The sequence below is a fragment of the Aplidium turbinatum genome, chromosome 1 (assembly GCF_918807975.1).
Source record: "Aplidium turbinatum chromosome 1, kaAplTurb1.1, whole genome shotgun sequence".
NCBI classification, from domain to species: domain Eukaryota; kingdom Metazoa; phylum Chordata; class Ascidiacea; order Aplousobranchia; family Polyclinidae; genus Aplidium; species Aplidium turbinatum.
Window position 1 is genome coordinate 54,467,173 of NC_137472.1, and position 26,871 is coordinate 54,494,043.

At 36.9% G+C, this 26,871-nt stretch overlaps 1 protein-coding gene across 2 annotated transcripts in view; it reads left to right on the forward strand.

Moving 5' to 3' along the window:
- Positions 1-348: 348 nt before the first annotated feature.
- LOC145783095 (gap junction delta-2 protein-like) overlaps positions 349-26,871 on the forward strand; it is a 31,848-nt gene continuing 5,325 nt past the window's right edge. Inside the window, exons 1-6 of one of the 2 annotated variants that reach the window (XM_082594879.1) lie at positions 349-473; positions 19,582-19,710; positions 21,643-21,785; positions 23,112-23,249; positions 25,226-25,370; positions 26,575-26,716. In XM_082594879.1, coding sequence (XP_082451005.1) covers positions 19,589-19,710; positions 21,643-21,785; positions 23,112-23,249; positions 25,226-25,370; positions 26,575-26,716 — 690 coding nt within the window. In that variant the 5' untranslated portion in view covers positions 349-473; positions 19,582-19,588. Of the gene's footprint in view, positions 474-18,358; positions 18,611-19,581; positions 19,711-21,642; positions 21,786-23,111; positions 23,250-25,225; positions 25,371-26,574; positions 26,717-26,871 lie in introns of those variants that run through there. The other variant, XM_082594871.1, reaches the window with a different exon arrangement.

Consider the following 26,871-nt stretch of genomic DNA (forward strand, 5'->3'; position numbering starts at 1 on the left):
GCATAGATAGCCTATTATACAATGGAGAATTAATTAAAGCACTTGAATGCATTGCATACTCAATGAGGTGTTTTAACACAGATAAGTTATTTTTAATTTTCAATTTCTCCTGTAATTCTCATTAAAGGATTCTTGTATGTATTCCTGCAGTAAATACAAACAACAATACAGTAGTACAAATATATGTCCTGTTGCTGATTTTCCTGATATGATTTGTGCAATCAGAGAATATAACTGCAGACAGGCTCCATTGTTCCAACTTCAAGGTCTATTAATCAGTGCACTTGATCTATATAGGTCTAATTTTAACCAGTAGTCTGCCTTATATACTTTTTATACAGAATATTTAAGTGGGGTTGTTTTTTTGTGGTGTGTAAAACAATATTTGTTACTCCTATCTACCATGCCATCGAGCAATGCACAAGCAAGGTATCTTCAAAGATGAATTCAGTTGTTGTATCTTGTTTACTCTGGTAAGAAATTCTAGCTAGCTGGTGATCTTGTTATGTTAGTTTTTCACTGTTATCATGCACCGCATACATTATATTTGGGCAATTTCTATAAAAGCGTGCAAATTTGGGAAAATTTACGTTCTGCCCCCCCAAAATGGTTTGGTCTCGTACGGCTATGACTTCAACAATTGGAAATTTCCCTCTGTCATGCTCCGTAACCGGCCCTGAGTCAAAAGCCTCTACAACTATGCGAAACTACCAGGAATAACTTATCAAGACTTTGTTAAACCGATAGAATAAAGATTCAAAACCAACCAAACCTTGATAGGTTATTTCTGGTAGTTTCGCATACCGTAGGCTACTTGTAGTGGCTATAATTCCATCCATTGGGTGCCGCTGAATAGAGGGCAGTCCTTAGAATGCGTTGCTCAAACGCACACCCCGAGAGTCGAACCAGCGCCGCTTGATCTTGAAGCTTCTTCATTCACGAAGTCACGCGCTAACCAGCTGAGCTAACGCCGTTCTCAAAGTCTGGCCGGCTGGCCAAATTTGGTCGGCAAAAGGTTTCAGTTTGGTCCAGAGTTTCTCCAAAAGGCTTACTTAATTTCATGTTAATTAATGGTTTCAAGAAACCTACTTTAGTAGCAGGAGCTATAAGACTGTACCACGATCACAGATTTGGTAAGCCATCGTTGGCTGTTTACTTTCAATACTGTCAACAGGTGGTTGATGGTAAGGAGGGCTCTTTTAAACTATTCGTTAGATCTGCATGTGGTCTGCAAAGATGTAATTTTCACAAATTTGTGGCTTAGCGGAGGAAGAAAGGACTGGGAGTGTGAGACTCAAGACACGTGGTTGGGTTTTATATGAATTCCAAAGAAAAACCGCATGAGTTTTATAATGCTCAGTGGCTCTCAAAACTTGTTTTCGTGGTGAATATAACAGACACATTTGACTAAATAAGCCAGTGCAAGGACAGGAAAACTTATGCACAACTTTTTCATTTACGTACAGAACTCTGGCACAGGCAGTTGAGATAAAATGTATTTGATTAATTAATTATTTTCTATGTTTGCAAAGTGCGCTTGGAAGTAATAAGAGTGACGGTGGTGTTAAATAGGAGCGAAGGTGCAACATCGATGATTGTTTCAAATGTTTATTCGCAAACTGACAAAACCTACAATAGGTTATTCTTGGTAATTTCGCATAGGCTACTTGGAGAGGGTTTTGACGCAGGGTCGATTACCGAGATTTGCAGTGTGAAGTTTCCGATTGTTGAAGTGTTCTTATCTGTGAATTAGATGTTATTTCATTCACTAGGTGCCACTAAATGTAGAACAGTCCTGAAATGCGTTGCTCAAGCGCAAACCTCGAGAACCGAACCGGCGCCGCTTAATGCTGAGGTATCTTCGTGTACAAAGTCGGGCCCTTCATCACTGAGCTAACAGGGAGGAAGAAATTATTCAACGTTGTCAGGAGTCTGTGGGTGGAAAAATTACATCAAAATGTTTTCAATACTCTTTGACATTGACGTTGAATCAATGTCAAAACATGTTGAAATATTATAAAAAAAAAGCAATGATAAAAATATGAAAATTTATTTTCCAACTTTTCCATTTCCTCTTTGATTCCATTTTAGTTTTCCTTAATAAAAGGAACAAGTTTGAGTTTGGATTTTCACTTACATCCGGCGGTGTGTTGTTTATTTTATGCTCTGAATCGCCTCCGTACTGGTGTTGGTCGCTTCAAGCACAATATGTTTACCTGGGGATTGTGTGACTCACCAGCCTGTGTTTGTGGTGACTGTCAAACAGCACAGCACATCATTAATCACTGTCCAGTGTTTCGACCTGCAGAACATGTGGATCTCATAGACCCTGATATGAAGACATTACTCTGGTTGCAACAATTAGGAGATGTTGCCTGAACTGCTGCCTCATAAGCAAGAAGAAGAAGAAGTAAGATCTTCGCTGAAATAACAGCAATGTCAAAATAGTTTGGTTATTCTTGGTCAGTCAACCTTTGCTTGAGGCTAGCAAATGCATGTAGGCTACTATGTAGCTGCTTGAACTTTGCGAGCTCGTAAGACAGATCGACTTTTCACAAGTGACAAGGCTATGTCTCAAAATTCCAGAGCGGTGCAGTGTTGATCATGTGAATTGTGGTGTTGTTAGGCTACATGTTAGAAGTGCAAACTTATCGCAAAAAAACTAGACAGCTAAGTTTGATAGAATTACGTTGAGTTGTCAGGTCAACGTGAGGATCCATGCCATTGTCTAACCGGAACATCTGAAAATTCATGTTATGTAACCGAAACTTGAAGTCATGCAACTGAAACTTTCTGTAATGCAACTGAAATTTTAAGTTATCCCAGCCAGCAATGACAATTGGGGCCCTTCTGGGTACCAAAAGGGCAATATATTGGGCTGCCCAATTAGGTCCCAGTTATATTTGTCAGTGGGCTCAAGTTCCTACACAATTGGGCAGCCCAGTTTGAAAATGTTTGAAAAAAACGCTTCCGAACGGTGCGACGAACTGATGTCTTTGATTTCTGGATCCCAGACGCATACGATGCGCCACTGAACTCACGCCAAAAATCTTCGAAATTAACTTTTCTTCGTAGTTCAAGGGAAAGTGAAAGAAGAAAATGTTTAAAAATATCTATGTTGCCATTATAATTTAAATTAATGATATTCTGAACTAATGAGGGAAATTCAACTCAGACTAAATTTTGTAAAATGTTGTTGTGCGAATGGGCTGCCCAAACTATAAGCCCTCATGAGATCTCACATTTATCTTTTTAATAATTATTGGCAGTATAAAAACAACACTGACAAAGTTGTTTTTATGCAGCTATAAATTTTTTTTTTTGTAACAATTTTTTTGTTAATATTGGGCAACCCACTTACCACCCATGCTTGGGTGATTTTACAACTGGGCTTCCCAAATTCAACCCACATTAGTGCTTATATTTTCTACTTTCTTTTTCAAACTAAAAGAAAATAATAACAAGTTGAAATTAAGAAATGGGGCTCGGTTTGGGACAATTAAGTAAGCAAACATAAAAAAACTGGACTTGTGTTAACCCATTTGTGACCCACAAATAACCCACATGATGTGCCTACAAGCCGAAGTGCCTACTTGAATTTTTATTGGGCCCCAGTCGGGCTTGCTGGCTGGAATGTAGCTGAAACTTCTGATAATGGAACTGGAACTTTTGGTGATGGAACTGGAACTTCTGGTGATAAAACTAGAACTTCTGGTGATGGAACTGGAACTTCTGGTGATGGAACTGGATCTTCTAGTGATGGAACTGAAAATTCAAGTTATCTAACTGGAACTTCTAGTGATGGAACTAAAACGTTTGGTGATCGAACTGAAACTTCTGTTGATGGAACTGAAAATTCTGGTGACAGAACCCGAACTTTAAGTTACGTAACTGGAACTTCTGGTGATGTAACTGAAACTTTAAATTATGTAACCGAAACTTCAAGTTATGCAACTGAAACTTTCTGTAATGCAACTGGAACGTCTGGTGATGGAACTGAAACTTCAAGTTATGTAACTAAAACTTTTAAGTTTGTGAATGTTGTTGGATCGGTGCGAGCCACCAATGTTGTAACTCATTTGAATTTCCATATATTTAAGTCAGTGCAGGCTTTAACTTAATATGGTTTTTGATTGGAAATATAACTCATTTGCAAATAAAACTTACCCCATTCGTGCCCTCTCCCCCTAGATCAGTAGCCTAAACAATATTTTTCATTTTATCTTTACGGAAAGAAACTGTTCCACAAAAACTGTTATTTTATGCGCTTTGCCACTGCAACATTTTTTTACAGAATTACAAGATTTGTATTTTGTGTTTTTTTTACCATTTGCATGAACGTCATGATCTTCCACGAGTAAAAGACTTTATTCAATGTATGTTTTGCACATCTAGCTCACCTTGGCATAAAAACCGCCGACGCCTAGTCGCCCACGCTAAAACGTAGGCTGTTGGGGAATATAGGCTACATTGTTGTCATCGTAATTAAGTGCACTGAGTAGTGAGTAGTCTAAGTAGGCTACTGACGCCTCAACCTCTGACCCCTCAAAGATTAGTTGCAACCTTGCAGAAAAGGATTAAAACAATTTTGTTTCAAATTTTTGCTGGAAGACAATAAAAAAACGAGTCAGAGAAATCAAGCGCCAACTTGGAGCGAGTGCACAGAAAATTCCTGATCACGTTCAAGAAGTTATTTTTGTTGTAAAAACATATTTTGTGGACGTTGAACACACTCAAATCTACGATGTTTTGTCTTTGAAATGTCAGAAGAGCACTTTTCGGTAGGAAATTTTGAGATATTTATGTGTTTTTCAAGCTACTGTGAATGAAATGAAAAGTGCAAAGTTTGTCTTTGCGTATCTGGTTTTGCACAGAAAGACAGTAATGACATGCAATGGCGCTTGTTGCACCTCACGGAGTCACACGCTTCAGCTGCGCCAAATGGGTGTGTAACTAGCTCCCGCGGTTTTCAAAACAATTTACCACAATGACAGTTGACGCAGAATTAAAAATGTTTCCTTCAAGTAATTGTAGAATGGATTGTCGATTTGTGTTGAATGTCACAGGCTATTATCGTAAGTTTTAAGCGAAAAAAATCTGTTGAAACTCAGCCTTGTTCCAATAATATTGCAATTGATCGATTGTAGACAGTAATGTTAATTGTAACAAAAGTTTATTTTGTAAATTGTAAGTTACCTTTTGTTTTATTGAAAGTTCTCAATTGTACTTTTTGATTTTAAATTTCGAAATGTTTTATGTATTCGTTTCAACCATAAAAATTTCAAATTCCCGAAATTATCCGAAAAATTCCCGAAAATTTCCGAAAAATCGATCGAAATTCCCGAAATTCCCGAAAAATCGAAATTCAATTGTCCAACCTTAGATGAGAACGAAACAATGCAACGCTGAAAATATGTTAAACATCGGGTTATGAGCCGCAAATGTCTTCGAAAATGTTTTTTTAAATAAGTCATGCCCACTACGCAGTCTCAGATATTTTAAATTTTTAAAACTCACTATGATTCTGCAGTTACATATTTTCAGTCTTATTTTGACATCGTTTAGACAAATTCACTCATTGTAGACTCCTTCTGTTCACTCATTGTAGACTCCTTGTAACAGTGATTCCCAAAAATTTTCTATTCGTGCACCATTCAGCAGCTTCATGCAATGTTCGCGTACCATCTAGGCTACTCTACATTCAGAAAATGTCAAACATACACAATAAAGGGCAAGACAGCTTAACGAATATCAGCACAGGGTTCTAAAACAAAAGCATTGTTAAAATTAGACTACATATTATAATTTAGTTGTTTAGCTGTCGTGTAAACGATAGTCTACAGTTTGAAGTCCCTTGTAGTCAGGGTTAGGGCCGTCTCAAGCCAGGGCTGCAATCTCTTCGAAATTATTTTAGCTCTCGAAATTCATTCTTATGAAATTAGAAAGCAATACAAGCGATTTTTCATTACTTGCTTGTTTTTGCTTATTTATTTTTTCTACAGCCTGTGTAAACAGATTTGCTTTACCTGATTTATCGAATTGGCTGCGGCCCAGGTGGCATCACTTGAAAAAAAGCGGTTTAAAAATTTTGAATAATAAGAACCATGTTGAAGTTGATATGTTTGCTGTGTCGTCAACAACCTGTGACGTAAAAGTGGTTGAAAGTTTGAAAAAGCGTTTTATTAGAAATGTATTGTCGGGATAGTTCAGTTATCTTGTTCTAAAACCATAAAGTCAATGTGTCACAATAGATTCCGAAGTTCTGTGGTGTGCAGTAGTCGAAAAAGTTTAAAAATTACTACAATGGAAAATGAGAAAATCCACTGCCGTAATGAGAAAATAAATCTTTTGTTACATGTCATCGAAAAGCAAAAATAACGCAAACTGCTTATTATGTCAGATTGTGCCTTTTGGTTTGACGTCATCTGAATGTAGCCATTTTCTTTTTGCAATAATATGAATCTCTTGTGTTTGCCGTCACAAACTGACGCAGTCACGCAGAAATCTTCAAGATCGCATTTTACAAAAGCAGCAGAAATGACTGAAAGAAAAAAAAAATACGGTCGTTTATATGAGAGACGCAAAGAAGCATAAAGCGTGAGATCTTTATCTCTGCTGTGCGGATGGGTGAAGAGAAAAATAACAAAGTTGAAACAGACAGTGCGAGCAATAGCAAACGATTGTATTGTTTGGACTTTAGACGACGACAAGCAAGGTTGTTTTAATACCCAGACGTTTGTTAAAACAAGCCTTATTTAGTGGAAAGTACTTATGGCATGTTATTTAGGTTTTGTTTCTGAAGTCATTGCAAATAGACTACGATTGCATGTGTAGAAAATGTGCACAGCTTGTGTCTGTGATTATTCAGGCTATATTGTCAGATTATGATTATGAAACACCCAAGCCACACAAATTAGCATTGTTTTAGCTGTTAGCCATTTAAGAAATTGTTCGGATAAAGTATCTTCATTTTAATTGTAATTTGATAATTGTATTGTAAATGTAATTTGATGATGAAGGGAACAGATGTTATTATTGAACAAGTTGAATAGTTTCCATATATTGAAATTGAGACAACTATCAATTGAGACGCCGATTAGAATAAAGAATTTAACACACTTGTTGCTCAAGCAAAATCCGCTTTTCAGGTTTTGAAATCAGTGTTGGGCATTGGGCAACAAGCGTATCCGATTTTGCAATATAGGCTACTTTGCAACTTCTTTTGACCTTAACTGGCGTTTAATTTTTCGGTTTGGCGGTGGCATTTTTGACATACTCATACTCCTTTTGAGTATGTCACTTGTTGAGTATCGATGCTGCATGTTCATCCATAAAAAGCTATCAAAATTATTCTAGTCTTACGCTCGTTGAATACCAGCACAGTGGCCTAGTGGATTTGTTTTGGGCTCTGGTGCTGGTAGATCTGAGATCGATTCCAGGTTGGGTCAAACCGAAGACCTTAAAAACGGTACCGATTATGTTCTATCTTGTATAACGCAGTTAGAATAAGTCGGTCAAATCTGTTGTGTTATAGTTTTTATTTATTGTCGCTTTTCCACAGCTAAGGCCTTGTTCCGGCGGGTCAATTGCCCTCTTGTTTAGAATTGAAATTGTGATGAAATCTTGTTTAGAATTGAAATTGTGATGAAAACTTGTTTAGAATTGAAATTGTGATGAAAATTTGTTGACATTGAATTTGCGTTGTTTCTGTGTTCTGCGTGACGTGGCTTGCCTGGTGGCAAAGAGATTTCACAACTGATTATCGCCTTTTGCTGCGTGCCGGGAGCCGTTGTTTCTGGACACAATTTTGCCTGCCTTTGTGTTGAGTTTCATTTCATTATCGAAAAAAGCAAGCTAGAGAAATGAATGTGTACCACGGATTTAAGTTGTCGTGTTAAAGCCAATGTAAGTTTATACAAAATCAAGTTTTTATCCCAACTCACTAACTCAATAAATAAATCAAGAAACAACTGCAATTATGATTGAGGCAGACCGAGGAGGGATTGTAGGTAGGCAGTGAGCACCTACTCTTGTAACCAGGCCTTTAAACGACAGGGCACATTTTTAATTTTATGTCAGGTTTAGAATGTCATTACATTATTACCCCACTTATTTCCACTGCGTTATGCATTGAAGAACAAAATCGGTATCGTTTTTTAATCTTCCGTTTGATCCTACCTGGAATCGATCTCAGATCTACCAAAGCCGATGGCAAAACCACTCGGCTACTGAGCTGGTTCTAAAAGACCTTAGTCAATAGTCATTATAGGGCAACAGTAAATAAAAACAATAACATTATTACTACGCTACTAAATGTAGCATTTTGGTGTACAGGATACCACAAACGTCTGATTTGATCACTCGCGTGACGTTCCAATCAAATCAGCGCTTTGTACATTGTACAATCAAACTCGGGTAATCAGTAATGTGATGAATATCGGAACATGATATAAAATTAAACCAGCTCAGTGGCCGAGTGGTTTCGCCTTCGGCTCTGGTGCTGGTAGATCTGAGATCGATTCCAGGTCGGGTCAAACCGAAGACTTTAAAAACGGTACCGATTGTGTTCTATCCTGCATAGCGCAGTGAGAATGAGTCGGGTAATAATGTGATACCAGGGCCTCCGAGAGAAGTCAGCACTGGTCGGGAAACAACACGAAAAATGGGCCCCATAATATTTTTTAGCAAATATTGCATTGCATGTTCGTGTTAAGCTGAAATTAGCCTACTTTCCTCAGCACGAAAAGAACTTCGTTCAATGTAAAAATCATCAATATATAATCACTGGATTACACTTGCAGCAAAAATGCCATTGAGGCAAACTATTTTGTCTAGGAAACTTTGTAAACACACAATAGGCCGACAGGCAACGAAAATAATTCAATCAGGCATTTAATTCAGGAGTGTCCAAACTTTTTTCCACGCGAGCCAGACTTGATAATAAGTGTTCGCGGGCCAACAGCCACAATAATTTTTCTGAAAACTGCAAGTTGAATTTATTTGATTTTTGTGTGTCTGCAGGCCAAAAATAACACATTGTACAACAGGCGCGGGCCATACAAAAACGTCTCGTGGGCCGGAGTTGGCCCGTAGGCCGGACTTTGGACATCCATGATTTAATTCAACTCTTTCTGGACTTTTTGCAATGCAAAGTTACGGATCACAGCATCAAATGATAAAATTTTGCGACGTCTGAATTGATGCACAACATGTAGGCTACGAGTATAGTTAGGCTCGTATAGTTAGGCTTTTCAATCGGTTTTGAGTCATAGGCCTACTGGAGCGCAAACAATTCTTTCCAAATTTCAGTAATTACTAAAACCACGTTCTCAAAGCACAACCGTTGGAGGTAGCTACCGTAACACAAAAAAATCATAACAAAACTATTTAGAAAAACCTTTCGAAAGTTGCAATCAACGATTCCTTGTGTAGAGATTATGAGGTGGTTCGTTCTGGTTTGCAGCTGAAGTTTGCTGTGTGGCTTTCCGTCAAAAGTAACAACTCATCCAAAATGTCTTGAAAAATGTCATTGTTGTAGCCTACAAATGGTTTAAATCTGTCCCACATGCCCGCAACTTCACGACATAGGCTACCATGAAATTTTCATGGAACTTCAAACTCATCGACGATATGTTTAAGTTTGTTGATACATTTGTCAATTTCAACAACTATCGAATTCTTTGCAATGTAGGGTAGAATACATTTCCTTCGAATGATTCAGCTAGTTAAGTGGACTTATAAAAGCGTTCTGTCCTCAGGAAAACAAAGTCATTTTCTTTTAATTTTATAATTGCCACTGCAACTTTAGCTTGCGAGTAGTAGACTACTCTTCTCAGCTTTCTCTTACTTAGATTACAACTTCCTTTAATTCCATTAAATGCATCAGTGAATCTTGATTAGGACCGTAATCCACATAATGCAAAGTAGTCACAAATTCATAACTGCTAGTTGTAGGCTACTTTAGCATTGACTCAGCTTACGATCAAGCTCTTGTTGGTTCCAACTTGATGCATTTAAGAAACGTCTTTGGAGCTCCAAGTGCAAAAGGGTAATGCAAAGCATTGGGTTTGACTGCACCACGCCTTGATTACATTCTCGAAGTCAATTTTCTTTGCAAGATGATAGGACAGCTTTCTTTAGATTTTTCAGAATTTTTCCTCTGACTGGGCTATAACTTTAAAGATGCCACAAGCTTACAGATAAATCAATTACTCCAAAAATGATAAGACATTTGAACAACGCTGTCTGTAGGCAACATTATGAATTCCAACTAGATTTAGCCTAAGCAACAACATCCATAAACAAAAAACTCTAATAAAGAAAAAACTCACTGCCATCCAAAATCACATCATGAGAAGCATGACCAACAAAAGGCTACTTGACCACACGAAAACAGAAAATCTTTTAACTATGGCAAAGTTACATCCAATTGCAGCAAGAAGTTAATAAAATCAAAAGTTTTAAAACTGTTCGGCCACACTAAAAGATCATAATTCGGAATCAGCAAAGTTTGCACAGAAGGAAAAGTGGAAGGAAAAAGAAAACGTGGCAGACAACCAAAACGACGGCAAGACAACATCCAATCATGGACCGGACTCAACTTGGCGACACTGGGCGAGCTGGCTCAAAATCGCCACTCTTGGAAGCAAATAACTCATGTAGATGCGCAATCTGCTGCAGGCGGAGATAATGACTGATGATGATCCATAAACAAAAAATACACAGGATTTACTTTCTTTAATCGTGCTTGGACTGATACCTTTAACTTTCCCAGATAACTTATGTTGGATACAACATCCTATGCCTGGCCAACGCAGATTTTGAAGTTAAGGTTCAGTTGTCAAGCAAAAATAGTTCCCGCTTAGCTAAAACATCGCCAGTTTTCAAGTTGAAACTATCAATACAATCGAAACCGTTCAGTGATACAGAAATGATTTCAGCTTCAGATTTTACGTCTTGAAGCCAGTGGCGCCGCCAGACCTTCAACATTGGGGGGGCAAAATATTGACAGTGCAAGACAGTAGCATAGTCAAAAATTTTGAAAGGGGGGGTGTTGACAGCCGGCGGGCGAAGCCCGATGGCGTGTTCGCCGAAGGCGACACCTAGCGGCGGGGGGTCTGGGGGGCCCCCCAGAAAATTTTGAAAAATTACTTTCAGTTTGGTGCATTCTGAGAGCATTTTCAACAAAATTGTGGGTATGAATATTTCTGTAAAATGGTGCTGTCTGGTGGCATAGCAAAAGGATAAGATCATGTTTTTTTCGGCATTTTTCGAAAATAAAGCTAAGTCTCTATGTTTTCTTGTTGCTAATTCCAGACTGAGATATTTGAATGTTTGGTATTGGCAAAACTCGCTCTTTTAATGCAGTTTCGTTTAAAATTAGGCAAACTTTGTTTTAGAGACATAGGTTGATTGCTTTTTTTTTGCGAGATTATTAGGCTACAGTTTTATTAAGTTATTTATCAATTTTCTCCTTGGTTGATTCAAAAAACGATCTTATTCCGGTAAGTCACTAACTTTTATGCTCTGAAGTCAACCCAAAGTTTAGAAAATGTAACGTCATAGAGGTCATACATCTTGATGAGTGTCAAACCGGGGTGTCAAACAAAAAGCTTTGAGACAATGAAGTTACTTTAGGCTATTTCTGATATATTCAAGTTTTGTATAACGAATAGCTGTTTAGATGTTAATCTAGATCGAACAAGCGATCTCAGCAGTTGCAGATGGCTTGCATCCATGCACAGTTTGACGAGAAACTACATCATAGGCTACAACTTTTCTTGTAAACAATGTATTAACATCCGTAAATTCAATTTGAAAGGTTGAAACCCCCGAACCCCCTTTCCTTGGCTACGCCACTGGTGCAAGACATGCAAGACAGTGGTATATTATTTAATTTCTCTTGTTTTCTACCAGGGCTGGAAAAAATGTTTAGCTTCCCGGGAATCTGTTTTTTAGAGAAAAAATTTCCCGCGGCTTACAATCACGATAATGAGAACCTTATATTTTACTGATCTCCGGAGCTGACGTAAACCTTAAAAGTCATGTCGACATATTCTTGATGCCCCCCTTATCGAAAATTGTTCTTTGTAATACCGCTTTGAAGGAGGATTACGACTATGAACAAAAGAATAAATTTTAAACTTCATTTTTAATTGAAAAGACATGACGTAATGTCTTCCAACCTTAGTTATATATTTTTTCATTACGTAACGTCTTGTAGCAATAAATTGAAAATCAGTATGATCACTCAAAATGAAAGCAATGGGACTACGAATCCTCACTAAACCAATCAATCAATGGTCTTGTTGCACTGAAGATGACAACCTTATATTTCATTGATCCCCGGAGCTGACGTAAACCAGGCATAGATCTGTTGACTCAATGCAAACCCTTTGAAGGTTGGGGGGGGGGCTGTCAATTCAACTTTTTGTATCAACAGTTAATCTCTAAAACCACTGAGGCTGCGACTACGAGATTTCTTGACTTTTCCTAACTTTTATTCACCTCTATTGAGCTGAAATTTTAAGCGAATAAAGGTTATAAATTGAAAGATATAAGGCATTTCTCAGCACATCCTCTGAAATATTTCATATTCTATTGTGAAACATTTTCCCATCAGCTGGATGAAAGTAATTAATTTGGCCCATGTCTTGTTAATCCTAACTGTTTCACAGCGTGAAGGGCATTGGCTGTATGTAAAATAATGTAAAAAAAATTAATCACAACATTACTATGCACGTTCTTCATTACTCTACCAAAAAATAATGTGTAAACTCACGCTACAAATTACACTCATAAGTGACTTCAACATTTCAACGTATATAAGCAGTTCTAAAATTCACATAGTTTTAATTTTCGGATATGCTCAGCGTGAATAATTTTACAAAGTGAATCCCAAATTTTGAAACCGTGCCAAAATAACAGAAATATCACTCCTAAAGCATAAGAAGAATTGACAGCCCCCCCCCCAAACTGAGCAAGACTCCAGGAGCCCAACCTTCTAAGGGTTAAAAGTCATGTCGACTTATTCTTGATGCCCCCCTTATCGAAAATTGTTCTTTGTAGTAGCTTACCGCTTTGAAGGTGGATTACGACTATGAACAAAAGAATAAATTTTAAACTTCATATTTGTATTGAAAATACATGACGTAATGTCTTCCAACCTTATCACATTTTTTTCATTACGTAATATTTACCACCACCAAACCACTTTTGACGATCGAATTTGTTAATTTATTATTCGGTAAAATGTTTAGATGATGTCACGTCATTACGCTGATTTGAGATATAATTTCATTCATGACGTCGTATGGATGAAAAACTTTTACAAGTTTTATACTCTGCTGAGATTAAAGAAGAAACATAAATGATAAATATTGGAGAAATTGAGTCTCCTTTACAACTTAAGAATCGAACAACTCAAAACTGCTGAAACAAAACGTTTTGTTTAAGTGAAAGAATCACTGCAAGCAACCAATGCCAAAATGCGCGCGGAAGAAGTCATGGGAGTGTGAGGTGTCAAAATTTTAACAGGTTGTTATTTTTCTACATTAATGTGACGTTAGTTAAAACTTTAAAAAGTCTATATCTTTGCTTCTGTAGAAAATCTTTTAATCTACTGTACAATTTAGTCATCAAGGTTTTCCATACTTTTTTTTAAAGAGAGAGCTTTTACCTCTTCCACCCCCCCCCCCCCTTGCAACTTCAGTTGACTTACTTACTTACTTACTTACTTAGGTTGGGATCCAAATATTAAAAAAAAATTAATATGTATTAATAAAAAAAAATAAAAAAAATGATGCCCAAAACATTGGGGGGGCAGCTGCCCCGCCTGCCCCCCCCCTGCCGGCGCCACTGCTTGAAGCTGTTCAACACCGCCTATCTTAACACGAAAATGATTTGTTCTTGATGAGAAGCATCGAGAGTGACATTTACAATGATTGAGAAATACTTGGAACTACGCACTTCATTTAAGAATTTGTTGATTATTTAGTTGGTGCATTTTTACTTTAGTACTAAAAATAGGCCCCCCTCAAAAGTGCAAAAACAAAAAACTACTCGTTTTTCCTTTACAATGTTTTGCTAGGGGGGAAACTGGCCCGACTTCCCCCCCCTCTCGGAGCCACTGTGTGATACCATCGTAAACCTGATACAAATTAAAAATGAGCCCTGTCGCTAAAAGACCTTAGCTGTTGTAGAGCGACAATAAATAAAACCATAACATTATTATTATTATTATTATATAAAATTAAAAATGAGCCCTGTCGCTGATAGACCTGAGCTGTTGTAGAGCGACAATAAATACAACCATAACAATATTATTACATCACTTTAGATGAGTCTACTAGTACAAACGGTTACAATATTTTTCTTTGACTGATTCTGTATTTTTATTGATACAAGTCTGTAAAAATACAGCAGACTCTTGGCGGCGCCGGCTGGATTCAGCCAACATGGAGTAACTGGTCGAAGCAGGGGCGTATCCTCAATGGAAGCAAGGGAAGCATTGCTTCCCCTGTCAAACTTGAAAAAAAGAGAAGCTGATATTTTTCAGTAAAACGATTTCGTAATTTCTTTACCTAAATGCGATTTAGAACGGTTTTTAACTCATGCCCCCCCGTATGATTTTGAACTCGGTTTTATTTTAAAAAAGTTGGAAGCCAACGGAAGCGAAGATTCGTATTGCATCCGTTGCTCTCGTTTTTGCAATAAGAAGAAACAAGTTTGAAAGAAAGGAAAAAAGCAGCGCAAAGTTTTCGCAATTTACGTTTCTTTTAACTAATCGCTGGAAGCGATTTAAAAATTGCTTCCAGTCGCGGGGTTGCCAGATTAGCCAAATTCCGCGAATTAGTTTTTTTTTAAATAACTTTTCAAAATGCATGATAATCAATATTTCTCTAATATTGTAACCTTACCAGATGAAACCATATTCAACATTGTTCAATACATGTTCTATACTTGTTTAATACTCGTAATGTGGCGGATCAAAACTCATCCGCTACTTTTATAGGCTAACTTGCTATTTTTTGGGCTACTTTCAGAATTATTTTTGCTACAATTTATTAAAATCCACTACAAGTTATAAAATATATATGTAAATTTTATTATTTTTGATAGAAACAGGTAAATATATCCATTTGGCCTTTTTTGTTTAATATTTCTCTTGTTTTGGCCTTTTCTTTGTATTATTTTGGCTTTAGGACTTTTTCATAGTCTGGCAACTCTGCTCTGTTGGATGTTGTGCCAGTGAGCTGTGTAATGAGAAAATCTAGGGCACTGTTATGGTTATAATATCGGCCTTGTAGGCAAAAGTTTGAGCCAAATGTTGGCTTTACACTGTTATCCTGGCTGGATAGACTTTGGAATAAGACAGGATATGTGAGGTCTAAGCTAGACTTGACTTTGTAGCTGAGTTTTTGGTGTTCTCTAATTATAGTCGCATTTTTGCCCGTTCGTGTGTAAGAGCTACCTTTAATAAGTTAATAGCTGTTTATCTGCTAATAAATTTCATACAAAAATTACCCTAAAAGTGTTTCCAGAAAGCAGTATAATTCATTATTTGAGTGTAATTTTGCAAAAATTTTCCGGGGGAGCATGCCCCCGGACCCCCCTAGAAAACACGTGCCTTCGGCACGCTCTATTCCCTCACGAGTTTTATTGCTTCCCTTGCTCAACCAACCAGGATACGCCACTGGGTCGAAGTCTTGCAGCAGCAAATTACCAACCAAGAACGCCATCATGCAGAGGAGCAAATTGCCAGACTAGAACAAAATTGTCTGCTGTGCGATTAAAACAGTGCTTTTGTGGTTAATCTGAGTGAAATATTGAGTGCTGAGGGTTAATACTAGCTAGGCCTAATAGGCGACAGTATAGGCTACGATGATCAGACTATCAGGGACAGGGCCGGATTTAGCTGATGGGGGGCCCGGGGCACTTTTAGATCGGGGGGCCCTCGTGCAAAAAAAATTTTCAAGCCTGCGGCGCGAAAAAGTAGAAAAACCATCTCTACGTCTACAGTAGCATCAGTCCAGTACTGCACAGCATTTTGAAGAAACTTTAAAGGCCAAAAGGAAAAAACTAACACAAAATCACATTTTTTCCACATAGGGGGGCCCTTCAAAAGTCGGGGGGGCCCGGGGCAACTGCCCCCTCTGCCCTCCCCCTAAATCCGGGCCTGATCAGGGATCAGCACTTAATCTCTTAGATTAGACAACAGTTGGATGAGTTCACTGATCAATGGTTTTATAAAACGGAGCTGCAAATAGCAAATGAAACTCAACTTTCGCAAGCTACCGTGATTCTTAAAAGGTTTACAAATGTTTCTGACAAGAGAGTGACATTTTATGAACCAAGTCTGTGTTTCTAAGCGTTTTGTTCATTTTAAACTTTATTGTCCGCCCCAATAGCTCAGTTGGTTAGCGCGTAACTTCGTGAACGAAGAAGCTTCAACATCAAGCGGCGCTGGTTCGACTCTCGAGGTGTGCGCTTGAGCAACGCATTCCTAGGACTGCTCTTCATTCAGCGGCACCTAGTGAATGGAATAATTTCCCGGCAACAACACTTCAACAATCGGAAACTTCACTCTGCCAATCTCGGTAACCGGCCCTGCGTCAAGAGCCTCTACAAGTATGCGAAACTACCAGGAATAACCTATCAAGGCTTTGTCAGTCCAAGAAAAAAGATTCAAAAGTTATGAATCAAAACCAACCATCCAACCAAGTGTGCGTAAAATACTGATATGCTTTGGCTCTTTTTGAGGCTGCTTGTGCTGGTTTTAAACCTATTTTTGGCTGAAAATTTGTTTAGGTTCTGGCAACTCTGTATAAAGGTTGAATTTGCCTTTACTTCAGTTTGTTTTTATTTCTGACCATCACAGCGAAAAACAGTCTGCCAGCATGGCAGAGGTCTAGAAAAAGACAGAAGCGACAGGTTGTTATTTTGACATCGTTTCGCGTTGACGAAGGCAATGTAAAAGAGCAGTTTAGATGCCAAGTTGATGTTTAGCTGTAGCCGATCATGAAAAAATTATTGACAGCAAGTTAATTGGACTGAACAACATTCAAACTATGGTATTCAACCCTAAATGTCGAAAATCAACAAAACAAATTGGAATGTTTGCAGCAGCACTGTTTCTCGTTAAAGAAAAAGAAATATTCAGCTTCACATGAAAAAAAAATTGTAACAATAATTATCAAAACATTATTAGAGGTGCTGCAATATGAAACTCAAGGAGACAGCAAAGCTAGAAGCTGGGTTGATCTTTCAAGTGAGAATGTTTTGCTGTTTGACAATGCGAATTTGCTATCTACTGCATAAATGTAAAAATGAGCGTACGCTATGTAGACTTTGCGTTTCACATCACTGAGTTTATGTTCAATTCAATTTTCACCATTCAGTTTGATATTACCTGAAACACCTCTGCAACAAATCGAAGTAGCCTACTTTTTAACCGCTGGAATGAAATCCAACCTCAGTTCACTTTTTCCGCTTGCAAGCGGGTCATTGATTAAAAAAATCTGGCTTGGTTTACAAAGTGTATTTTAAGATTTGGAAATCAGTAAACGCCGTGTTTCCTCTACGTTGCCTTGTAGCTTGGCTCTGATAAGCACAACTGCCATAAAAGTATTTTCGATTGGTTCTGAAACAAACAATGGCATTCCCTTTAATTAAACCTTTTAAAACCTCAGGTTTGTGAGGTGTAACGAAAGACTTCAGACTTGGATGCAAATCCTTTCACAGCGGTTCAAGTTCATTGGCAAAAGAAAGAAATATAAAAACTGATTGCTTGTCTTAGTTTATGCAGGGCATTAGTGAAGCTAGTAAAAGAAGAATCAGACAAAATATTTTTTTCATGTTTTTGAGGAAAGAGGTATTAGTGTCATTCATGCAAGCCCTCATTGTTAACTAGCGTGTAGCCGTGTACTTAACATTAAAGCATGTCATGAGTTCAACTGCGAGAGATAACTAATTCTCGCTGTGTGCACTAGATTTCATAGCTCAATAAGCAGTTCTGCTTCAACAAAAGCAGAACATCCATGCAATGCCGATGTACGCCAGGCTATTTCACTGTATTTGAGTAATTTGTAGTCTTCGCCGTTTCATCTCGTTTATTGCGTGTAATCATATTCGTATTAGCTCTGATGAGCTTATCTTCCACAGCATCGAATAGCTGTGTCATTCATCCACAGGAAAAGCGTATCGCGCTAGGCTATCGGGGCGTTAAAACATCCTCTTGTCACAAAGAAAACACGAAAATTTTGCTGATCTACCAACATCAAAGCTTGAAACTCAATTCTACTTCAGTCGAAGACAAAAAAACAATAACTTGCTTACGTTTTGTTTCAAGGTTCTTCCATATTGCTTTAAAGAAGTTTATTTGAAGTATATACTATAACTCGATAGGCTACTACAGTTTGGTGTCATAGCCTTTGAACAACAACTGCAACGAAGTAAGAAAAGTTTAGTTCTGGGAATCTTATCTTTCACTTAAGATTAACAAAATATAATTTCGAATGGCTTGGCATATATTTGAAAAGTTGTTGGAAAGTGTGGCGAACTATTCTCCGTTTATCGGAAAAATTTGGATCACGTTCTTATTCATGTTCAGGTTAGTGCTATAGTTTTATTTCACGATCAAATGCTCTTCTTAGCTTTGGTCAGAACGACCGAACGAGAATTTTTTTTATTTTTTTTTAGTGTAAGACCAATAAATGCCAGGATAATAGAAAACATCGTAAAATGTTGAAATAAAAATAACAAATTCTATCTCTGAAAGTCGATTTGATTCGTGAATAAATTTGTCTCATTTAGACTAACTGAACGGGAACAAATGTTATTCATTTTTTGTTTAGGAATCAAAAATATTTTTAGTAAAGCTTTCTTTCATAAATAAGTCAACCTCGACTCGTCTTTTGAAAAGTAGAAACAGAATTTATTAAGAAAAACTCGTTGGCTGCTATGAACCGATTTGCACTAAGCAGACAACTTAAAAAAAAGTAGGAACTTTTGAGCGGAGTCGAAGCAAAATCAGAAACTTTGAGCCTGTTTTACTAAACAACTTAGATCTTCTTCGTGGCAAACCATCGTGATAACCAGTGTCACTGCAGCCAGCCACACATCTAAACCGTTCCGTATAGAATGGCAGTTCCCAACAGTTCTATTTATCATATATATATAGCAGTTCTTGTTATTATAAATACTATGCAAAAATCCTTCCTTGGATTTTGAAACCTGCATAAAACTCTTTTTCATTTTGTTGTTTATTGTGTTAAGCAATTGTTTGAATAATAGAACTTACTGACGAAGTTACCTTTAAGGTGACAACGACTACACAAGTTGATTTTTTTCATTTATGTTTAACTTGACATTCCGTTGAAAATATTGAATCTAAAATTTTTTCATATAAAGTTAATCAAATTGGGAAGATCGACCAAATCTAAAGTAGGATAAATTACACTGCAACCCCAAAATGTTGGGATTCTAGAAACGTGTAAAGAACAATCGAAGGATCCGTAAACTTAAGTTGACACTATTGCTACAAGATGAAACAATTATCCTAATACTTGTTTTATGTTTTAGATTGATTATGGTAGCAAGCATTGGAGACACAGTATACAGCGATGAACAGTCTGCTTTTAAATGCAATACCCTCCAACCTGGTTGTGAAAACGTTTGCTTTAACCATTTCTCACCCATTTCACAAATACGGTAAGACAACGAGACATTGTATGTGGCATAGGTTGCCAAGCGTGCTTCACTTTATGAACGTAATACAAGACAAAGAAAGTTTTAAAGGCTACAGTATTTACTTATGTTTACTGAGCTAAATGTGATGCCAAGTAGTGCAGAATAACATTTTGAGATGAATAAAATGTTTGCTGAGGAGTTTTAAGGAATAAAGATGGTCTCATAATACTCTACAAATACGTTCAGCCTAGCTATTTTATAAACTGCTGTAGTCTGGTTAAAGCAGTTTGTCTTTAATTCAGTTTCTTAATTAAATTTCCACATACAACCTAACGACTTCATATTCATCTTTCGTGTGTCACCTTTAAATTGTACTTTCCTCCAGTGTCTGATAACTTTTATCGTTTATGATTGAAACTGTGGTTGAGTCCCATCTCTCACTCTTGCGTTATAGCCTATAACGATTGCAATTGAAAACAGAGACAGAGCCATGACAGCTCACCGACTGAGCCAACTAGATTTCGCGAGTTCACTGAGTATGAGCATTTCTCACACGCAAAAGACCGAAAAGCGGTGACTGCCGTTGGTGTAATGTGGCTTATTGAATTTGACCATTCTTACACCAAAATTATGTCGTTTTAAATGTCATTTTACCAACAAAATAAACTTCTAGCTTGAAAGCTTACCGCCATTACAAGACGAACAATCAAGATATCACGATGATATTAAAACTAGTTGCAAGCATGTAAGCTATTGCTAAAAATGGTCGGATACTTTTAATATCAGGCCGGTAGCTTCGGTGTCTTTGCGTTTAATATACTTTTGCTATCCGCGTCTAGAAATTCTTAACCTGGGAAAAACAAATTTCATGGGGTTTTTATTTTTGACCGCTCAGTGTTTATCATTTCCAACAATTCATAGGTGCGAAATAACTGCTTGTTCAAGCAAAAGTTATTGCGATTGACTGAGGGAATATATTCTTACGTCATCTGAGGTAAATCTGGTAATCTTGTTGGATAAAGGGCAAAATGTGTGAAAAATGTTAAATTCCGTTGATTTACGTCATGCCAAAAATACTGGTCGGACAACAAGTGAACCCACGCAAAGATTTAAAAAAAAAATCTGACTCATCAGTTGGCCCAGCCTACGTTTCACGCTATACGATCATCTCAGGCAGCCAGTCGTAAAGAATATATCTCTCTCCATTTACTCTGATTCCGCAACTAAACACGAAGGTTTCCGTTCTGAAAAGGCTAAAAAAGCAATGGATTTTATTGCACTTGCTTTGCTAAATGCATCAGTCGCTTTAAGACTGCAGGCTGCAGTATTCTTTTGTGATGCTCGCTGCACTTTGTTGTAGTACAGGGGTGGGGAACCTTTTTAGTATTGCGGGCCACATAAAATGAGAAATAACACAGGCGGGCCACTAAAAATTTCGAAATTTTATTTACAGATAAAAAATGCAACGAAGACAGTTAGTAGACAATGATTTATTTCACTTTCACAGCTAGTGGGATGGCTGAAGGTTTTTATTTTTGGTGAGTCATGTGATGTCTGCTGACACGGAAGATGTTGCAACTCTTAATTGTAACTCAACTCTTAATTGCAACTCTTAATCTTCTATGATGGATTAACTAGTCATAGAAGCCCATTCGCAATATACCGAGAATGCAGAGCCTACTCTTTTTTGAGCTGTTGTTTCAATATATTTTGGGTAAAGAAATTTTGACGCGGGCCACATGGAACAGTCACGCGGGCCGCATTTGGCCCGCGGGCCGCAGGTTCCCCACCCCTGTTGTAGTACTTGCGCCTTCCCTTGCAATTACCTTACCAAACTCATATCAAATGAATGAAATTCCATATGAAGCGTTCAATGGTTGGCTTAATTGGTGCTTGTTTATCAACTACACCAAACGAATTTATGCTATTTTTAAAACTTCTTTTGTTACAAAGGTTTTGGGCTGTTCAAATACTGTTTGTTGGTACTCCAAGCATTATGTTTATGGTTTATGCGATGCATCGAATTACGAAGATTCCACCTTCCTCCACTTACAAGAACCCACAAGAAAATTCTTTGCCTGAAGAAAAAGATACAGGTTAGCCTATAGCCAAATAGCCAAATAATCTTGCATTAAAACGATCAGCACGACCAAATATAGACAGCTTTTAAGGGCAATGTTCTGAAGCATGTTTTATCCCAGACAGCAAAATCCGCCATATTTGCATTGATTCAACGACTGCAGACGTTGAATCAATATCAAAATGGTGGATTTTGCTGTCTAGGATTTGCTCCCTAGAAATTACATTTTTATTTTGTGACCTTCCTTGGTTCATTTTTCTTTGCACACCCTTCTGGAAATGTCTGTCGAGACGAGGCACTGAACTGATGCTGGTGTTTTGACGTGCAACAAAATACTTTTTCCTGTCAAGGTTAATGTCCACTGTACAGTATCACAAGTCACAACCAAACCTTTTCTCTACATCTTTCAAGCTTGATGGAAATGTCTTAATCTTCTGGCACTGTGTGATGAAATGGAACTATTCAGCTAGTATATCACTACAGTTTTACATTGATTTAACATCTGCAGACATATTTGCAACGCATTTAAATGCCATCTTTAAGCAGTGTGTTGGTTACTAATGGGTCTCAGATGCCGTTATATGGACTCAATACAAAATGTAATCAAACTTTTTATGATGTTGGTAAAATTCACAAATTAACCACACCAAGCAGCGATGTATGCATTTACTATTGTTCATAAACATCCATTGATCAACACTCTGAAAGCTTCAACTATTAGAAACTTGTTGTGAATTTAACAAATTTTTTCAGATGTTCAATGTTTACCAAAGTATCTAAAGTTACAAACCAACACTCATAATATTTGCGTATTGACCTGACCTTCTCTACCACTAATCAGTTGTTTGTCGTAACCATACGCGCAAACAAAATGCGACGCCTTTTGAACTAGTCAAAAGTAGCCTACGAATCAAAAACAGGTCGAAATTTGAAGCATTGTTTGTGTTGTAGAAGTGTTTAAAACATAGCCTACGTAAAAATATAACTTCATTTGTATTGAGTTATTGCATTGGCACTGAAGTGATGACCTACGATGTGGTGTTTTTGTACATTTTTTGTGTTTGCATATAGAAAGTTATTAAAATATCACCTTGCTTTCATTCAAAATTAAATAATCATAATATGTTAGATATCATAATTTGATAGCTAAAAAACATTTCTGAATTAGGAACAGGAAGATTTTAATTCATTTCAATCACTTTTATTAGTGGGCGAAAAGGTGCACGCAAGCTACCTTCATTATATACAGTATGTGGTAACATAAGTTTAGTAGGCTTTTGCTTACGATCACTCCTATATTCAGTTGTGCGGAACTGTGAGCTTCAGGAAATACTATTTTCAGGAAATAAAGTACCAAGTGTCACAGCTGTCACCGTGTCAAAACGTGTTGGTGCGCGTGACGAATTCAACAATGAAACCTCCTCCCACGGAACGCTGCTACCGAGATATGATGACGTGATTCTTCACCCTGATGCCTTGAGTATGATTGGTTGAAATTTTAGACAGAGTTCAATTGTAATTTGATTTTAAAAAAATTTACAAACAAAACTGAAATAATTCTGAGCAAAATGCTTTCGATTTCGCTTCAAGAAGAATCACAATTATATCCATACAACAACTTATGTCTCATTTCCCAGACGGCAAAAATTTCGTTTTTTACAGTGATTTAACGTGTGTAAGACGTTGAATCAATGTAGAAAAGATTAGTTTTGCTCGCTGGGTTTATGTCGCTTAAAACAAAGCACGTTTTTGTTTTTAATTTTGACACGCATTGCAACACATTGCAAAACCCGAGCCTTTTTTAAAATTTATATTATTTAAAAAAATATAAAGTACCCCAGTAAGATTCAAAAAATGAAGGGGTGTTCCAGCAAACATCTATAGGATTGGCCCATGATACAAGAGAAGGATCCAAAGAGGATACAAACTGATATGCATAAATCAACAAGTGAATAAAGAAATAACAGTTAACCTCTCAAGTACATGTAGCTCCACACAAAGTGAAATTTACATGACTTTTGACTTTCTTTTATTTGTTTGAAAATAATGTCTAAAAAGACATTTTAACTCTTTTTTCTTTTATGTTTGTTTAAATAAAAGATAACTACGGACAGCGGCCAGTGTTTCGATCTTCCGATCTCTTGATTGTTATGTCCTAGCTTAGTGATAAATTTCTGTCTTTTTCTCAAGTTTTTATTTTTAACAAGTTCCAGTCATTGCTTAGCACAACTTTTCTTTAAAAAGTCACATCTTTTAATTGGCAGTAAAATTACGTTTCGCTGGAGTCTGAAATCAAAAATTAAGTCAATTCTGATTGGCTTATTACATCACTCTCAGAAACCACCTTCTCAAGACAACTTTTCACTTTCACTTTACTACGCTGAAGAGATCGGAAGATCGAAACACTGGCCGCTGTCCGTAGCTACCACAGTAAATTGGCAATTCAAGCTTATTAGAGCTTTCACCACACAAGTGCGGCTTTTTGGAAAATTCAAAAAAAAGATTTTAAATAAAACTTAAGAGATAGCGTTTTATTTTGGTTAGAAATTTATTGTTTGTATTTTTTTGGGAGAAAAGCATTTATGCTATCATCTTTTTTACTATTTTAAAATAGAGAGAACTAAAAATTTATTATAAACAAAACACAGTGTCAGATTTTGTAGATGGTTTTAGCTGTTACAGCTTTACTATTCTTCTTGTGCTTTAACATTTTGCACAAGCAAGTAGAGAATCCAAGCAAAATCTTTTTATTGCATTAAATTGATTGATAACTATTTTTGTGAGATCGTACTGCTTCCTTCAATGCAAGCTTTATATAATCTTTAAATGCTTTCTGATGCAAAGTGACTTTTCGTGTTAAAAACGAAAATAAAAATCCATCTAAACCATTTTAACTTGAACACATCTGCAATAAGTTATTTGAAAGCAATAAATCAAATTGAAGTATATATGAAAGAAACTTCTTTATTGTAAACTGGAGGAGTCAAAATGAATGTGTACTTCCGGCTTGGTTAATTCATATAAACTGACAGGCTCTTCTTGCAATAACAACATGATAGAGTATTCTGGTAATTTCGTTACTCTGCCAGCAAATTAACCTGATTTTGCACAGTTTGTTTTCAAAAGCATCGATCTGTTGGCATGGATATTACAATAAGAAATTGGACGACATTTGGTGGTTTGATCATAGTAATACTTAGTAGATATAGCGGCAGTTCCTCAGTTGCTACTTTCCGCTATTACATCCTTATGGTATCAGCTGCTCATTCACTATACCCAGTCATTATTACTCACAAAAATAACTTTCTTATCATTATCCAATTGTATGGGTATGCTCGGAGCCTGAGATTTTTCTTTTCGAAAAGAATCGTAAGCTTTTAAAATATTTCGCCCAGATTATTCTTTGATGCGTGGTCTTGTTCAACTTGCGCTTTAATTTTGTTTTGTGTTATGTAGACAACAGCAAAGCGTCAAAAAATAACAAAGAAGACGTCTTTTTTAAAATAAATCGGTCGAAAAGTTTGGGTGAGCGTTTGAACCAAGCCGATTACGCCATTAAAAAGGATGGGGAAAGAAAAGCTGACAAGGCATCAACGAAAAAGTAAGCAACAGTGTTTACGTAGTTGGCAAAGACTATACTTTATACAACTACTTAATGGTAGCTTACATTATAGCCCTCTTTTGCGTTGCGGTACGCTGATTTCGCAAGGGTTGCTGAAGGCTTATTTCCTTATTTAAATTACCCGTCGTGTGATAATATCTGAAATAATCGGCTTTGAAGATGCTGCAAAACAATTTTATTAACTTGAAGATGATGAAGAAACTGTTTAACAAAGAATTCAAACATTGCCTATCAGCAAGCTTTCAGAATCCCAGGTCTTACTGAAGTCTAATGGCATGCTTTTCATTACCATTAAGTGAATTAGAATAAGAGTTCTCCCAAAGTAACCAAAGAAATGTTTCTACCGAAAGAATATTTCAAACAATTTGTATTTGCAAGATGGCGTACTTTTGTCATACATGGTTCATTTTTAAATTTCTGTTTTTGGTAGTGTGATACCGATACAGTAATGCATTGGTAAAACTTTGTACAGTTTGCAATGATGCTACATAGTTTGTAGTAATTCCTTGTCAAAGCTACATGAATCATAGGCAGAACTTGAAAGGACATACACTTTTAAGAAACTGGTCCTTTTTACCCTGGAACTACCATACCGGTCAATTAACGGGGTAGGGCATTTTGTTTTTGCGATATTTTCTACTAGTGACTATATATTTAGCTGATATTCCGTCTAATCTTCGAGTTAGGTATGAACTATGAGGATAATCGCTTTACACTATTTTTTTTTTGTAAAAATATTAAAAATAGGCCTACCTAGAACTACCATACCGGTCAATTGATCGCTAAATGATGAAATAGCTTAATTTTTCTTGCAAATTTTATTAACAACGCAGAAAAATATAAAAGAAATAAGTACAGGATACACAAGGTCCAGTTAGCAGGAAAAGAGGAAAAAGGACCATTTACAAAATGACAACAGTCATTTTAGTTACACAATTTGTTTGTTAATATAAAAACATCGAAACAACAAGTGTTTTTTTTGCAAATCTATTGAAAGTTTCAATCCTTGTACGAAAATATGTGGTCGACACCAATATATAGCCTTGAAAGTTAAAGGATTCAGTCTTCGAATGGCCAACAAAAATAACATACCAATTTTGCATATGACCCGCACACATATGTTACACATTTGCAGCGTAATAACGTAATGATGTACAATTCTGATTTGGTTTTTTAAATGCAGAAAAAAGAAGAAAGAGATTACTATGAAAACCGTGTACAAGCATGATACATCTGAAGTTGTCAAAACCCCGGGGATAGTTCGCGCTTATTCAGCACAAATTCTGGCAAGGACTGCTATTGAAGGAGGATTTTTATATTTACAGGTAACCATCATGGTATTGTTTCCCCATGGAGTAAAATCAAAAGTTAATTCAGTTCGCCCCGTTAGCTCAGTGGTCACGTGTTCAACTCAAGATCAAGCGGCGCTGGTTCGTATCTCGGGGTGTGCGCTTGAGCAACGCATTTCAGGACTGCTCCC